General features: G+C 39.8%; 1 protein-coding gene across 1 annotated transcript in view; it reads left to right on the plus strand.

The window, feature by feature from the left end:
* Positions 1-3780: 3780 nt before the first annotated feature.
* Positions 3781-17816, plus strand: part of NUP133 (nucleoporin 133) — a 59445-nt gene continuing 45409 nt past the window's right edge. The window contains exons 1-8 of the mRNA XM_059397266.1: positions 3781-4061; positions 6213-6331; positions 9189-9292; positions 10666-10773; positions 12309-12443; positions 13072-13242; positions 14911-15066; positions 15371-15441. Of these exons, the coding sequence (XP_059253249.1) occupies positions 3880-4061; positions 6213-6331; positions 9189-9292; positions 10666-10773; positions 12309-12443; positions 13072-13242; positions 14911-15066; positions 15371-15441 (1046 nt within the window). The 5' untranslated portion in view covers positions 3781-3879. The remainder of the gene's footprint in view (positions 4062-6212; positions 6332-9188; positions 9293-10665; positions 10774-12308; positions 12444-13071; positions 13243-14910; positions 15067-15370; positions 15442-17816) is intronic.

Below are 17816 nucleotides of genomic sequence, written 5' to 3' on the forward strand. Positions count from 1 at the left end.
TATAATTAACATAAAAACCTATCATCCCTTTTTCCTGGAAGACAAAACACGAATAGGAGAGATGTAAGTCAGTTCAGCACTGATGCTATATAGGAGGTACTTGAGAAGTTGGAGCCAGATCATGGGGAACCTTTAATATCATGCTGAAAATCTTAGCTTTCATCCTACATGCATGGAGAGCCATTGAGGGATATGTATGTTCATATAAGCAATTTAGAAAATAAGCCAAAAGTACTTTAATCACCAGAAACTCTACCTGTGAGGATAAAATTTCATGTTAATGAGCTTAGGGTTTTTTGTCCACCCTCCCAGGGTCACCCCATGTGCAAGGCCTTCTCTGACCCTGGACTTGACTGGTTCTCAGGAAATAATCATAAGCTAAATAAACTGTTATAGGCTAAACCCTTGTCAGTACATTTTTATAAATTAAAGCTCTATTTTGGGAAATTCATTTTGTTTCATAAAAATGCCAAAGCTGTTAGAAAATAAATGAAAATATAAACGTTACAAAACATTAAGTATATTTATGAAAGGAGTATGTGAGAAGTACATTGTAAATGTTCCTTTGGGGGTGTTCTACATGATTTTTACATCTGAGGCATCATGGTGATTTCTATTCATTCAAAAAAACATCTATTTTGTTAGGTCATCTACCAACAAAGGACCTGTGCCTCCCTCAATAAACTGCCCGGTGGATCTGCAAACTAACCAGCTGCCTGATTTGTATGGCCTGCAAGCTAAGGATGGTTTTCACAGTTTTGTTTGTTTTTAAAGATTTTTTATTCATTTAGTGAGAAGGAGAGTGTGCAAGCTGGGGGAAGGGCAGAGGGAGAGGGAGAGAGAGAATCCCAAGCAGACTGCACAGAGCGTGAAGCCTGACTTTGGGTTTGATCCCACGACCTTGAGATCCTGACCAGAGCCAAAACCAAGAGTCGAATGCCTAACTGACTGAGCCACCCAGGTGCCCTAGTTTTTACAGTTTTAAATGATTTTTAAAAACCAAAAGAAAAATGTTTCATAACATATCAAAGTTATATAAAATTCAAATTCCAGTGTCCGTAAATAGAGTTTTATTGGAACACAGTTCACACTCATTGGTGAGCAGTTGCAACAGATTGTATGACCTGAAAACTGGAGATACTTTCTGACCCTTGACAGTTTGCCTACTGCAGAACTAGTGAAAACAATATGCATTCTTCCCTGCTTGGAGGACTTCTAAACTACAGTGAAATTTAGAGTTTAGAGTCTCAAATTTAGAGTCTCAAAAAGTTCCATTGCCATTAGATGGCAATTAAATGAATGCCTTGAAAATGATTAGGCATGGATAATTTCCATGATGAGTTCTTCATTGTTTCCCTGCCTTCCATTTTTAATAATATCACCATTACTGTGTTGGTGATAGTGGAATTCTAACAATTATACTACAGCTGCAGGAAACAATTCTGGCTACTATCCCATTGTTGATTGCAGTGATTAGTGCCACAGAAATCAAAGTTTGGAAGGGCAGTCTTTAGGAAGGGTGTATAAAAAGGAAGCACGTGTTCAAGTTGAGCTTCTCATTCGTGTACATGTGTCTATGAGGCATTTTTTTTTGCAATAAAAAATGGGCTCATAGTGGACATACTGTTTTTTGACCAACTTGCTTTTAAAAATTTTACAACAGAGTATTATTTTCCTACATCCTTAAGTATTCATTACACACATCTACATGTATTCTTTTTAACCATATAGAACTTTATAATGTGAATATACTATAAATCTATCATTGGACACCTTTCTATATTCTTTGCTATTATAAACATATTTATTATGTTTTTTTCAGCTAAATTCTAAAAGTGAATTGCTAGGTTTAAAGAGCATATACAAGGGGCGCCTGGGTGGCTCAGTCAATAAATGACTGCTATTGGCTCAGGTCATGATCTCAGGGTCCTGGGATCCAGTCCTGAATTGGGATCCCTGCTTGGTGGGAAGTCTGCTTCTTCCTCTTCCACTCCCCCTGCTTGTTTTTCCTCTCTCACTGTCTCTCTGTTAAATACATAAATAAAAAAAATTTTTAAAAAAGATAGCATATGCAAGCTATAAGGCTTTTTGATAGATTATTCTCTTAAAAGACCATACTAATTTATAAAAATCTCACCAAAAAATACATCAGAAGTGTATACATCAGTGCCTATTGCCCCACAACCTTTCAGCATGAATGATTTTCATTTCATAAAACCTTCCGGCTAATTGAACAGGCAAACAATACTGTTTGGTAGTTTCATTTGCATTTCTTTAATTATTAGTCATGTTGAAGAACTTTTCATGTTTTTTGGTCGTTTCTAGTCTTTGACTTAATGCTAGCTAGTTCATGCCCTTCATACATTTCCATTTTTTCTATTGGGGTAGCTTGCTTTCTCTAACTGATTTTCTTTAAAGAGTACGATTTTATTGAAAATACTGTTTCTCTTCGCTTGTTTGCCTTCATTCTATGTTATTGTTTTTTGACATCCACAAATACAGTCACATCTGTATTATCTAATTCTCACAAGTGAGTACTATTAGTAATTTAATAGAGGCTTAAAACGGAGACAGTAAATAGCAGAGCGGAGATCTGAAGCGAGTCCCCATTTAATTCCAGAGTCTACACACTCAGTTACTACGGCAGTGGTTATCTCCGGTCCCCGGATGGCCGCCTCACCCGACACCTAGAAACTCGTTACAGATGCAAAGACACTGTGATTGGGCAGCAATGCGGTTTACAAGCCTTCCTGGTGATGATACCGCTTGAGTGTGAGAATTCTAGATTTCCTGTCTAAGGGACTATCCTATTCAAAAAGAGGTGGAAGTATAAACAAGGAAACGATTTATTGTTTGTTGTTGTTGTTTGTTTTTTAAGCAAATGGCAGCCACTAGGAAAGGGCAGAACCCTGGGTAGTGATCAAGAAGGACTTGTTCTGCCCCCAAGGCACAGTCCGGATACTGTGCCACTCGCCGCGGTCACCACGGTCCAGTGCAGGAGGCTGACGCGCACGGACCGCGTTCAGGGGCTACAGTACCAGAAGTCGCCGTGGCGGGGAAGGGCGAAGAACGACTCCTGCACAGAGCTCTTCTGTTTGACTCGGGTAACCGGCCAGTTTTACCAAGGGGGGCAGAGCTGTTAGGACAGGGGCCCTAAAGGAAAACAAGAATTCGGCTTTTAACAAGTGGCTGCCAGGAGTCCTGCAGGACACGCAGGTCAGAATGTCCATTGGGGAGCTGTCCGGAGCCTGCAGGTTTTGAGCAAGATCTCAGAGAAAGATGAGGACGTGTTGCGTCACGAGCGTGGATGAGATAGCAGGGAGCGGAGAGTGACACACGTAGAGAGGAACAAATATAACAGTGTGAAACCGCGGCAACTTTCCCGATTTCCCCTCCTCAGCGTGGACCAGTGAACCGACCCTTTCCAGTTCCCGAGGCGCAGGAAAGACCAGAGCGCAGAGAGGCTTTGCGCTCAGGCTGCTAAAGGGCCAGACAGTCGAGAAGGGCACCTGGCTCTGCAGTTTCACTTCCCTGACACTCCGGACACCCGCCAACCCCCTAAACCCTCCACTGGTCACCTACAGGACCAAGTCCCACGGCTCCAGGTAGCCTCTGACGTCATTACCACGCGCCCTCCCCCGCCCGCTTCCTACAATGCTCCGACCACACCCCGTGGCTCGGCGCCGCGCTGTTACGTCTCACCGCGCTCCCACCCCGGCCTGCCCCGCCTCCCAGACAAAGCCCGCGGCTCGGCGCTGTGCTTTTGCGTCATCACCGCGCGCCCTCCCGCTTCTGGGCGTTCAAGATCCCTGGCGCGCGAGCAGAGCTACAGCCCCACTGAAGGAACCTGCGTGCTCCGTGTCGCCTCTCCGTTCCGTCATGTTCCCGGGCGTCTCCTCTCCGCGGACACCTGGGCCCGGGACCCGAAGGGGCCCGCTGGGCGGAGTTGGACCCGGCTCCACGCCCCGGGCGACTAGCCGAAAAGGTCTGCCACTAGGGTCGGCCGTCAGCTCCCCGGTGCTCTTTTCGCCGGTAGGCCGGCGTAGCTCGCTGAGCTCGCGGTAAGTGACTGTCCCCGCTTCGGTGTCTTGACCGATCGGCGGGCCTGAGGGGCTGGTGTCTCCAGAAGCCTCCGGAACCGGGGGCGGCGGGGAGGAATGCCAGAGTTTTGGGGAGATAGATCTTCGCCATCTTTGCGGGTAGTTGCTTCAGCCTCGTTTTAATTTATCAGGCATTCACGTTGCACCTTTCCTGGAATGAGCTCTGTGCAGAGGTGGACAAATTAGCATTCAGTCGGTGGTTAGCCGCCTCCTTACTACCCCGGTGTTGCGGCGTCATCAGTCATGGGTCTTTTTTTGTGTGTCAAGGCCGTAGCCTGCTTCACTTATGGCCAAAGAACCCATGTGAAATCGCCGATGGTGGTGGGAAAGAGCAGCTCCAACCCCGGAAAATGCCTCGTAGAGCTATTGTGGTTCATATCTTCTGGTTGGTAACTGAGGAGGTTTCGGCCGTACACGTCAACTTTGTAGCGAGATTAATAGGCGAAAGTCTCTCCACAGCAGTGAGTTAAGAATCGTAATTTTGTAAACATATGGGAAACGTGGCAAATCAATGCACATCGCCTGTTCAGTCATGCTCCGCACCCACCCTTTCATGATTAATCTAGAACTTTAGGCGGTAACTTGTTTCTGAGTAGTTTCTTCCGACTTTGCCTACCCTAAAAGAACTTTGTTTTGCAAAGAAACTTAACATTTTGAAAGCGCTCTTCAGAGTGGTGATCTTGTCAGTGTTTTCTACTCCTTTCGAGAAAAGTCAGGGAATTAAAGCTGTACTTTACTTAATGTGTTTTTAAAACATTTACTTACTTCCTAGTGTTTATTTAAAGAAAAATCTTGGTTATAATGGTTTGTCAAGAAACAAAGCTCACTTAATCCTCATGATAAGAGAGGGAATACGTTTTATACTGGTAACTACATTATTTTTTGAATGTTAACAGGGTGAGGAGATAAGATTTCAACTGCTCTATCTGTTGAAGAACAGGTAACAGCAGATACTCAGGATTCTAACTTCTTGTACAAATCTGGGGTCACCTGTGTGGCTGAGTCCGTTAAACGTCTGCCTTTGGCTCAGGTCATGATCTAGGGGTCCTGGGACGGAATCCCGCACAAGAAGCCTGCTTCTTCCTCTGCCTCCCTCCCCATCCTCTCTCATGAATAAATAAATAAAATCTTTTTTAAAAAATCTGGTAGATTTCATAAAATTCTGTAGCTGATGAGGGGAAAATGGGTGAAAGGGAGTGGGAGGTACAGACTTTCAGTTACAGAATGTGTAAATCATGGGATGAAAAGCACAGCATAGGGAATATAATCAGTGGTGTTAAAATAGGGTTGCATGGTGACAGAGTAGCTATACTTGTGAGCATAGCACAGAGTTTCTAATCACGGTTTAGTACACTTGAAACTAATATAACATTGTGTGTCAACTATACTTCAATTTAAAAAAGTTCCAAGGCTGATGTGAGCTTAAAGATAATCTAATTCAATGTTTGTAAAGCTTATTTGACCACAGTGTAGAATAAATTCTAGATTATATTCTGTTTTTCAAAAATGTTGATTGAGACCCTCAAAATGATCCACAATTTGGAAAACACTGATGTAGTCCAACCTTCGTATATCACAGCTAAGGAAGCAGTTATAAGGAGTTTAAGTGAATAGAGCATACATCTGATTACTAGAGCATGAGTCAGAAGCCGTTTTCTAGATCCTGTCAGTCTTTTTTTTTTTTTTTAAACAAAAAATGTATTATGCAGTACATATGAGCCAGAGTTGTGTGTGTGGTTTTGTTTTTTGTTTTGTTTTGGTTTGGTTTTTTTGTTTTGTTTTGTTTTGTTTTACTGTTACACCTCATCTTTCTTCTTGTTTATCAAAGATCTTCTCTTTATGTGAAAATATGTACCTAAAAATTAGGGTAGTGGAAAAAAAGTTTTTCAAGGATTTTGTTTATTTGACAGAGAGCAGGGGGAGTAACAGGCAGAGGGAGAGGGAGAAGCAGGCTCCCCACTGAGCGGAGAACCCAATTTGGGTTAGATCCTGAGACCCTGGGATCATGACCTGAGCCCAAGGCAGACACTTAACTGACTGAGCCACCCCGATGCCCCAGGACAACAGAAAATTTTAAGAAACGGTTCAAGGAATGCTGTCTTTTTTCTTTAGAGGAACACCTACACGAATATTGCCACACCACTGTGTAACCGAGTCTATGAACTATGATGTAAAAACCTTTGGATCTTCTCTTCCTGTTAAAGTAATGGAAGCCTTGACATTGGCTGAAGGTAGGTGTCATTTTCCATTTGCCTCTCTTAGCAGTTCAAAATGCAGCCCAGCTCTGGCTCAGATTGGTATTTGTGCTTTGTCTGATATCCCTTCACTTAAATGGGGTAGAAACAGGTAACATTTGGTTTTCACTGTAATTGAGAAATATAATAAATTTGAAAAGCAGAGTGAGTTTAATTTTAGCACACATTTCACTGCATATGCAAAACTCAGTCTCATTTCAAAAGTTGATCATGTGAGGGACGCCTGGGTGGCTCAGTTGGTTAAGCAGCTGCCTTCGGCTCAGGTCATGATCCCAGTGTCCTGGGATCGAGTCCCATATCGGGCTCCTTGCTCCGCAGGGAGCCTGCTTCTCCCTCTGACTCTTCCTTCCACTCTGTCTGCCTGTGCTCGCCCTCGCTCGCTCTCTCTCTGACAAATAAATAAATAAAATCTTTAAAAAAAAAAAAAAGTTGATCATGTGTATGAAGTTTAGCTTAAAAAAACTCAAAACATTGCCTCACATTATTGGGTGTGATAATGCAGTAAGGTCAAGGCTTACTACCTCTATTTCTGGATCCTTGAGGTTAGTATCCTAGAGGTTATATGTACACGTTTGTGTTATCAGTGTGGTGTACCTTTAGAATATTCTCTTGGCAGAGAATCAGAGTGGCGATTTGGAAGAACTAGTCACAGAAGGGTCAGAAAGGCAACAGTAAGCATGAAGGATTGGGTGACTGGGAGAGCAAAGTTCAGAGCATCCTCATGGATGTTCCCAAGTTGTCTTTATTTGTGATTCAATTCTAGATTTTTGTGATTTTCTGCAACAGTGTTTTTCAGACTGCAGGTAGTAACTGAAATCAGTTTAGTGGCTCATGGCCAACATTTAAAAAAAATAGAATGCAGAATATCAGAGTGCCTTTCATATAATAATGTTAGATGCTTGTTTGTTTTATTTAAATTGTATGTGAATGCATCATGATATAAAATGTATTTCATACTGTGAATGACAATCAAAAAAGGTTAAAGTGTACTCTGTTCTATCAAGGAATATTTCTCATCAACCTGAACTTGCATATCTTGCCTGTGAGTCCTTGAGAACTCAGGTATAGTGAGTTTCAGACAACTAAACTTCTACTAACCTCTGTCATGCACTGTTTTTATTTTTTTAAAGTTTTTAAATTTATTTTTGTGAGAGAGTGAGCATGCACCAGAGAGAGCACACACATGAGCAGGGGGAGTGGCAGGGGTACTTTTCTGCTGAGCAGGATAGGACCCTGGGATCATCATCTGAGCTGAAGACAGATGCTGAAGGTGACTGAGCCGCCCAGGTGTCCTGCACTATTTTTGTTTTAAATATATATAATATACATTCCATTTTTCTTTACTCTTAAAAATTTGAGCTTAAATTATATTTAAACCTTTTAACATACTCCAGGTTCATGCCACCAGACTTTTAGTAACAAATAATTCTCAGCCTCAGAGGAGGGAGTCCCTAGAAATTAGGATGTTGAAACTGAGGGGTGTGTAAACCGGAAGAACTTTTCCCTGTATGGAAACCTACCCAGGGCTGTGTGTGAAGTCAGAGACCTCAAGGACTTACCAGTAGAGTATGTGGACCTGCTTTATTGCTTTCAGGAAAAGAAAATATTAAGCTGGTATGCTGATTCAGCAGAAACCACACTTAGCCTGCGTGAGTTAGTATTTTAGCTTGTACGTTATTGATGCCTTTTATCTCTCCCCTCTACCGGCTTCAGGCAAAGAGCAAAGCTCAAATTAATTAAATTTCTAGGGTTAACACACTTACTGAGGTTTACCACCAGTGCTTATGACAGCAATATAATAATTCAGTCTTGTTATTTAATGTGGAATGTAACCCATCGGGTGTCTGGGTGACTGGCTCAGTTGGTTAAGCGGCTGACTCCTGGTTTTAGCTCAGGTCATGGGCTCAGGCCCTGTGTCATGCTCTGCACTTAGTGAGGAGTCTACTTGAGGTTCTCTTCCTCTCCTCCCTCTCCCCCCCCTTGTGCATGCACTCTCTCTTTCTAAAATAAATAACTTTTAAGAAAATATGGAATGTAACCCTTGATGTCTGCATATAATGAAGTGCTTTATCATACTTTTAAAGAAAGTATTTGAAAAGTACTTATCATACTTTAAGGAAAGTATTTGAAAATCACATTCTTTTGAAGGAACAATTTTTCCTTGAAATTTTTTAATATATTTAATGGGAAAGATTATTATTTGTGTTGCCATATCAAAGTAAAATTACAAATGTTACTAAATATAGAAAGTAAGATGTTGGTTTCTAACCAGTATTAAAAGGTATTAAACCTAAGTCCAAAATACACTTTTTGCCTTCAGATACATTTCTGAAAGTGATTATAAAAGTTAAATGGATTTCTTATTTTGGGTATTAATAACTCTTGAATTACTCAAGAGCACTTTTTGGTGTGAATGAATTTTTTTATGTGGCGATCACTTTTTACACACACACACACACACACACACACACACACATATGTATGTATGTAAAGAATGTAACCATAAAGAAGATCTTGGTATAAGGAATTTTAAGAGTTTTTTCTTCTTTTTGTTTTTTTTTTAAAGATTTTATTTATTTATTTGACAGAGATTACAAGTAGGCAGAGAGGCAGGCAGAGCGAGAGGGGGGAAAGCAGGCTCCCCACTGAGCACAGAGCCTAATGTGGGACTCGATCCCAGGACCCTGAGATCATGACACGAACCGAAGGCAGAGGCTTAACCCACTGAGCCCACCCAAGCGCTCCTTCTTTTTTTTTTTTTTTTTTTTTAAACAGTTTTTCTTATTCATGCTTTAAGTTTAATTACGTACTTTTTTTTTTCTTTTTTTTTTAGTTGATGATCACTTGACTGTTCACATAGATGAAGGAGGATGGGCTTGTCTGGTCTGCAAAGAGAAACTCATTATTTGGAAGATTGCTCTGTCACCTATTACTAAGGTAATTGCTGTTTAGGGAGCTAAAAGGAGGTAGTGGAGAGGATTACCAATTGGCTCTTAATTTTTACCCTAAAGCTTTAGAGTTGTTAAAGTACAGTAATCTCAATCTACTCAGACCTGGCTCTGCATTTTTGTTATGATATGGAGTACTGAGTATGCAAATACATTTTCATGTTGGGAAAGTTTCTCCCATTTAATAATTTTAAACTAGATCCATGTTATTTACATTTAATAACATTAGACTTTATAATTTTTTTTTTAAGATTTTTATTTATTTATTTGACAGAGAGAGATCACAAGTAGATGGAGAGGCAGGCAGAGAGAGAGAGAGGGAAGCAGGCCCCCTGCTGAACACAGAGCCTGATGTGGGACTCGATCCCAGGACCCTGAGATTATGACCTGAGCTGAAGGCAGCGGCTTAACCCACTGAGCCACCCAGGTGCCCTAGACTTTATAATTTTTAATTAACATTATAAATGTCATTTCAGTCTGCCTAATGAAGTTTAAGACTAAATGCTGTCCACCTAACCTAATGAACTGAGTTTATTTATTTCTAAGATAGAACTCTGTTTCACTAAATCTACCAAATGATGCTTAATAGGGAAAACTGTGGGGTGGCTGTGTGACTTAGTCAGTTAAGCAGCTAACTCTTGATTTTGGCTCAAGTCGTGATTTCTGGGTCACATAGGACTATCATTTGTGTTTCTAAGAACTTATCCTCAGCAACTTATTTTCTTTTGTGTTCCAGATCAGGCATCCTATCTTACACCAGTCACTGGGTACTGTTGTTACTGGGCCATTGTTCTGTTGGAACTGGGGACTTGTGCTTACCTAAACTCTTAACATCTGTGGTCTCCATACTGGTGCTGCCCTGAAAATAGAATTTGTAGTTGAGAGCATAGGTGAAGGAGACGTCCTGGGGGCCCTGATGAGTTAGCAGAAGGAGCCTGATACCTGGCATAGGCCAGGAAGTATTTTCTGGACAGCTTGGTATAATTATCCTGTGGTCATGAAGATTTTAGATGTCAAATAAACAAATCAAGACTAGCCTGGGAAAATTCCATACATATATTTCTTAACCAGTACACATCTTTTTAGTCCGGAAAGATAGTGGGCTTGTTAATATTCAGGGTCTGGTCTACCTCTTAAGTTTTCCTGATTCTGTATCTCTTAAGATACTTTGTTTTGAAATTACTGAAAGCCCTGATGAAACCCTAATGAAAAAGATAAGAGAAAAAAGAATATTTGTAGAATGGTATTTCCAGCAATGATAAGAATATGAAATATGCAGGGAAAGAAAATAGTGAAGTCAGGTGCGCATTCAAAAAACTTGGATTTGATGTGAAAGATTTTTGGTTTGGGTTTCTTCTTTAGTTATCTGTTTGCAAAGAACTTCAGCTGCCGCCTAGTGACTTCCCTTGGAGTGCAGACTTGGTGGCTCTCTCTTATCCTGATACTGCAGGTGAAGCACATTCTACTCAGGTAGGTGACTTAAGTGCTTATTGAAATATAGATTTTTTTAAAATAAGGGAGTTCTAGTATTAGAGGAATCATCCAACCTGATTCAGACACATAACCGTAAAGCCACAGGAGTCAAGACACTAGTATTGGCAGATAGACACATAGAGAATGCAGATACAGAGGTGGCCCTTTGATCTGTGACAGCTGCAACAGCAGTTCAATGGAGTAAGGATAGTCTTTTCAGTAAATGGTATTGAGACCATTGATCATCCTTATGGAAAAAAAAAAAAAAGGCTTTCCCCTAAACTTCCTATCTTATACAAAGATTAACTCAAAAGGGATCATAGATTTAGATCTAAAACATAAAACTGTAAGTTTTGGAAGAAAGCAGGAGAAAATCATCATGACCTGGGATTAGACAAAGAGTTCTTGGAAATCACTAAAAGCGTGATTCACAAAAGTAAAAAATAGGTAAATTGTACTTCATCAAAATTAAAAACTTGGTTCTGTCAAAGCCAGTGACCAGAAAAGAGACAAGCTACAGACTGGGAGAGAATGTCCCTAAGTTCTATATCCAAGAAAGAACTTGTATCTAGAATGTAAAATGAACCCTCAAAGCTTAATAAGAAAGCAACCCAATTTCAAAACAGAGCAGAAGATTTGAACAGATACTTTACCAAAGAAGATATAAGAGTGTCAGAGGTGTTCACATCATTGGCCATTAGGGAAATGCATACCGAAACGACAGTGAGCTATCACAGTACACCGATTAAAATAGCCAAAATACAAAATACTGACCCTGCCAAGTGCCGGCAAGGTTGTGGAGCAACTGGAACTCACACATTCCTGAGGAGAATGCAAAATGGCACAGCTACTTGATTTTTACTTTCCTAGCAATTCCATTCCTAGCTATTTACCTCATAGAAATTAAAACTTAACAAAAGTTACCACATAAAACAGTGTATGATTGTCGTGACAGCTTTATTTGTGATAGCCAAAGGTGGAAACAACTCAAATGTCCTTTTAACAAGTGAATGAATAAACAAATGGGTTTCATCCATAGAATGGACTACTATGCAACAGTAAAAAGGAATGAATTCTTCATACAGCAACAACCCAGATCAGAGACATGCTGAAATGAGATAAGCCAGTGCTTAAAGGTTACATTCTGTATGATTTCATTTACTTAGCATTCTCAGAAAGATGAAACTATAATGATGGAAGCTGGTTGCCAGGGTTAAGATGGGGACAAGGTATGATTATAAAGTGATAGCACGAGGGAGTTTGGGATGTTTATGGAACTGTACTGTGTCCCTATATTGGTAGTAGTTACCTAGGTCTATACAGGTGTTAAAATTACTAGAATTGCACAAAAAGGAAAAGAAAGTAAATTTTATAGTCTGATGATGTTTAAAATATAAACAGGAAGGGTTATGTCCCCCCTAATTTCTATAAATCAAATAATAAATTGCCTTAGTTTCTTTTTATCAGTGTCACTAGACACACCAGACACACTTTTTTACTGTAATTGCCGAGTGTTATGATCTTGTTTGAAGGCTATTGCTGTCATGGTTGCCACCAGAGAAGGATCCGTCCGCTACTGGCCAAGCCTTGCTGGTGAAGATACCTACATGGAGACCTTTGTAGATTTGGGAGGCGATAAGACTTATAGTTTCCTAACAGCGGTGCAGGTATATGATGGATTTTCTTTCATATTTATTGGAAAGCTGTGATTTGCCTTGGAGTGAGATGTGAATGAGTAAAAGTTGTTTTGGATAGACCATACAGCCAGAGGGATCAGAAAGAGGCAAGAGAAGAATGTACGGGTCTAGAAGTTGAGCGGTTGGACAAAAGAAAGCCTTTTTCCTAGTACTCTGAAATACCAGTATTGGATCATAGCCCATAGTATTCATTTCTTTCAGAAGTATTTCCTGAAGGTGACTTAGAAACCCGTAGACACTAGGAAGAATGACTTGCATTATAATGTTCGCTCTGCAAGTTTACCAAAGAATAAAATGTGATACTTGATTTGTTGAACCTGTAGTGTGGTGAACCTGTATTTTAAAAATCAGAATTAAGGAAACACCCAATTAAAATAACCCTGAAATTTATGTAAAATTAATAGTATCATATATTAGTAACATGTTATATTATTTGTAAGTAAATCATTTTAGTAAAATGGTACTTTTTTAAAAAATTCTTTTAGATTTGTTTTAAGGTACAGATGATAGATGACTTGTTTCTATATCAAAGCATTTTATGTTAATGCTCTTTATCTTACTTATAGATCGTAACTAATTTCACAATATTTGTTCATAGGGAGGAAGTTTTATTTTGTCCTCATCGGGAAGCCAGCTGGTTCGGCTGATACCTGATAGTTTAGGAAAGATTCATCAACACATTCTGCCTCAAGGACAAGGGATGCTTTCAGGAATTGGTCGGAAGGTTTCTTCTCTTTTGGGAATTTTATCTCCCAGTAGTGATCTCATCGTAAGTTGATAAAATGATTTTGTTTTACAAGCTTGTTTCTTCGTGAAATCAGTAAGTTGGAGGTTTCCTATGAAGTTGGTATTATTTCTGTATAAATACTAGTGTATAGGAAGTAAAACCTTTGATTTTTTCAGTGAAGCATTTTTATTGTGATATGAACTCTCACAAACCCTGTAACTTTAATATTCTTAAATCATACAGATTCTCTTACATGTACATTCTTTGGATTAAAACTGTTATATAAAATTGTTATATAAAATTATATATAAAAATATAAAAACTATTATATCAAATTGTGTTTAAGGACCAGTTTTGCTTTTTGACTTAACCAAAAGTGTTCTCGACTCCCATGACTCCAGCTGTTTGTGTGGATGACTTGAATCTGGATCTTTGGGCCGGGCTTCTGCCTCAGGCTCTAGCATAGTGAAGGGAGGCAGATGGCAGCAAACCTGGAGCGTCTCCTCTCTGCTGGAGGCTCTGTATTTGTTATTTTGAGCAATAACTGTGATAACCTGTAACGTAGAGCGCTTTCTCCCCAGTTTGCAGATGAGCAAACAGCCTCAGTGACATTTATGTAAACTGCCTGACGTTGCACAACTGCTCTGTGGCAGATATGTACCCAGGCCTCTTTGAATTGAAAGCACATTTTCTTCTCACTGTACTGTTTCCTTCTAACTACAGGTTGCTCTCATCATCTGCTTTCTTGATGGTCTAAAGACCTAAAACCTAATATGCCTGAAAACAAATCGCTCATATTCCCTCTTCCCTCACATTGTCTACACCAAAAGTGTATATAAAACTCGTTTCTCTTTTGGCCTGTTAATTTCTGTTCATGACCCTGTCACTGTTTTCAGTGACCTGTGTATGAACTCTCCAGTGTGTGTGTGTTTGTGTGTATGTGTATGCACGCCTCCCTTCTATAGCAGATTCTGTACTTAACAGATACTATAGATTTGACTTCTAACATGTCTCATTTTCATCCCTACCTTTTGCTTCCATTGTTATGCCCTAATCTGCACTCTAGGTGAATTTCCCCTAAGCCCTGGATGGCAGTTCAGTTTACTCTCTGTTGGCTCTCTAACCCATTAGTGGCCAGAATCATGGTGCTAGGAGAAATGGAGAAAATCAGGGCTTTAATTCAAAACAATCGTGCGCCCAACTAAAAACATAACTGTACTTCATAACCAATATATACTTGAAAGGGCAGAATAATCTATCTGCATATAACTTGCCACATTCCTTTTCCTACAACCCACCTCTTGAGTTCAAAAGCCATTGATAATACCTTGTTTACTAGGTTTACAAATTCACATTCAGGACTCTGCTGTGTGTCCCTAATTTTTCATTTGAGCATTATTTTTCCTCCTTTTCTAGCTATAGTCTAGATTCCAGTGTAACAGGACTACTTGTTCTCTGGAAGGCCTCATAACTTTCCCACAACTGTACTCTTTGTGGGCTGTCTGCTTTTATATTTCTAGAAATCTTGCCTTGCTTTCAAGGTTCATATTAGGATCACTCCTTTCTGGAATACTAAATAAAGAATTCCGCCAGGATTACTAATGGAATACTTATAAAACATATAAATTTGAATTTCAGAAAAGTAGTTCCTTCACATTAGAACTTAAAAATCTGTACATGTAACTTTTTTCTTCTCTCCTCTCCATACAGCTTTCAAGTGTACTTTGGGATAGAGAGAGAGCAAGCTTTTATAGCCTGACAAGTTCGAACATCAGTAAATGGGAATTGGATGATTCTTCAGAAAAACAAGCACTTAGTTGGGATCTAAATAGAGTCCTGAAGGAAAACATTACTGATGCTATTTGGGTAAGGAAAAATAATATTCATCTTTGTAATTCACATTTTGATTAGATGAGAATGCTAGTTTCTTTAATTATTTTATTTATTAGAACACATTTCAATGCAGTGTAGCTTTTAGTCATCAGATAAGCAGAAGTAGGGAGTTCAAGCCTTAGAAATACTGGAGTTCACTGATTTACTTAGTAGCTTTAAAAATGCATATATTATTTATTCAGCAACTTTGAACTGTTTAGTAGGTGCTGGGAATACAAAGGTGAAAAGCAATGATCCTTATGCTCATGGAGTTTATGTTATTGGTGTTTTCATATAGGGATCTGAAAGTAACTATGAAGCTATTAAAGAAGGGGTCAACATTCGGTATTTGGATTTGAAGCAAAACTGGTAAGCAATTAGCTTGTCCTCAAGAATACAGGTAGCTATTTGGGAAACTAATGTTTATTGTAAAATGATGATCAGTCTTGCTGTCTGTTCTTCTAATGCTGTTCACATCATACTTTCATACCTTATTGAAAGGCTTTGTGTCCTTTTCTAGAGATGCCGGTTGATTTGAGAAATATAGGCAGTTCTCAGTCCTCACCTCCATATTCTTATGTTAGTTGTCTACCCTAGTTCGAGACTCATCTTTCCTGCTCTTATGGCTGGAGATTCTCTTCACACTAAGAGATGCCCTCCCTGCTGCTGCTGCAGGTCCCCCCTGCTGTCATCCTTCTCTTCTCAGTGGCGATAGCAGCCATTCTTCTGCAGCCCTTTTGCTTTAGTAAGCTTATGTTTGTGGTGATACTGAAGAAGGGAGAGTGGGGTGAGGTTTTGTCTTGGCAGTACAAGTGAGAGCTCACTCGGGGTTTAAATTCACAGTGAATTTCCTCTTAGAGATGGTGTTCTAAGTGGCACTTAAGATCCTAGGTTAGTCTGATAAATCCTAGGTTAGTTATCCTGTGTTATTTAATTTTAATACCAAAGGTTATGTGGAACTTAAAAACCATTTATAACATGGCTTCCATGTTATATATGACTTGTAATTCTTCAAAACACAACATACCAGAAGTTAAGAGCAATTTTTATGTGTTTTAGAGTAATTTATTTATTTATTTTTTTTTTAAAAAGATATTTATTTGACAGAGAGAGAGAGATCACAAGTTAGGCAGAGAGGTGGCGGGGGGTGGGGGAAAGAGCAGGCACCCTGCTGAGCAGAGAGCCTGATGTGGGGCTCAATCCCAGGACCCTGAGATCATGACCTGAGCCGAAGGCAGATGCTTTAACCCACTGAGCCACCCAGGCACCCCTAGAGTAATTTATTTAGTAGAACAAATTCTACTTGCTTTTTTGGAAGGATATTGCAGTTCTACTGTATAATTTTTCTTAGGCTCTTGAGAATGTCAGTAAGATCCTTCTTTATAGTTTCTGAAAACCTTACATAAACTATCAAAGAGGTAGAAATAGCACGTGTTTAATTTCCACAAGTGGTTTAATTAAATATAGTTTATGTGTTTTCATATATCTTTACCAGACTTTCAGGAATTTAGGACTACTGCTAGGGTGCACCTGGGTGGCTCAGTCGTTAAACATCTGCCTTTGTCTCAGGTCATGATTCCAGGGTCGTAGTAGTAGGATCGAGTCCCGCATCAGGCTCCCTGCTCTGTGGGAAGCCTGCTTCTCCCTTTCCCACTCCTCCTGCTTGTATTCCCTCTCCCACTGTCTCTGTCAAATAAATAAAATCTTAAAAAAAAAAAATTACTGCTGCTGAGACACAGCCCATGTGGTCATACGATGCAGACATTTTTTCCACATAGTTTTCAGAACAGAGATGTAGACTGAAAACAGAAGAGAAACATGGCTTAAGAATTTCTGGACTGGGGGGCGCCTGAGTGGCTCAGTGGGTTAAAGCCTCTGCCTTCGGCTCAGGTCATGATCCCAGGTCCTCTCTGCTCAGCTGGAGGCCTGCTTCCTCCTCGCTGCCTGCCTCTCTGCCTATTTGTGATCTCTGTCTATCAAACAAACAAATCAAATCTTTAAAAAAATAAATAAAATAAAAAAGAATTTCTGGACAGGGTCAGAGCCCGGGCTTGTCTCCTTCATTGTTGTCATGCAAGCAAGGTGCTTGTGGGACTTTTAAGACACCGCTCTTTTTCTCCTTCTGGACCGTCTAGTGATCATACGGTGTCTGTATCTGCATACATTCTTTTATTTAAGAATACCGTCCGTCTATTTAAGAATACTGTCCGCATCACTGAGCATCAGTGATGCTCACTGATGTGCTTTGATCTTTTGCTTGTGTTGGCCAGGTTTGTAACCTAGGCATATATTTTCATGGAACAGGCTTGTAAGTTCTTTTACTAGATTATTACACCGAGCTCAGAGAGCCTCATTTTAGATGTGAAATTGGATTTTTTAAGTCTTAAGTGTATTGTTTTGCATATACTTATGTAAAATTTTAACAATAAATTTTTTGTTTTTAAATTTTTTTTTTAAAGATTTTATTTATTTATTTGAGAGAGAGTGAGGGAGAGCATGAGAGGGCAGAAGGTCAGAGGGAGAATCAGACTCCCTATGGAGCTGGGAGCCCGATGTGGAACTTGATTCAGGGACTCCGGGATCATGACCTGAGCTGAAAGCAGTGGCCTATCCAGCCGAGCCACCCAGGCACCCTGTTTTTTTTTAAATTTTTAACAATAAATAAAAAATTTATTGTTAAGTTTTTATTGGTTTTCAAAATTTAGAGTATCTACCTATCATCTCTGCTACCTAAAACTGCTTCA

The sequence above is a fragment of the Mustela nigripes genome, chromosome 4, assembly GCF_022355385.1.
Source record: "Mustela nigripes isolate SB6536 chromosome 4, MUSNIG.SB6536, whole genome shotgun sequence".
Classification (NCBI taxonomy): domain Eukaryota; kingdom Metazoa; phylum Chordata; class Mammalia; order Carnivora; family Mustelidae; genus Mustela; species Mustela nigripes.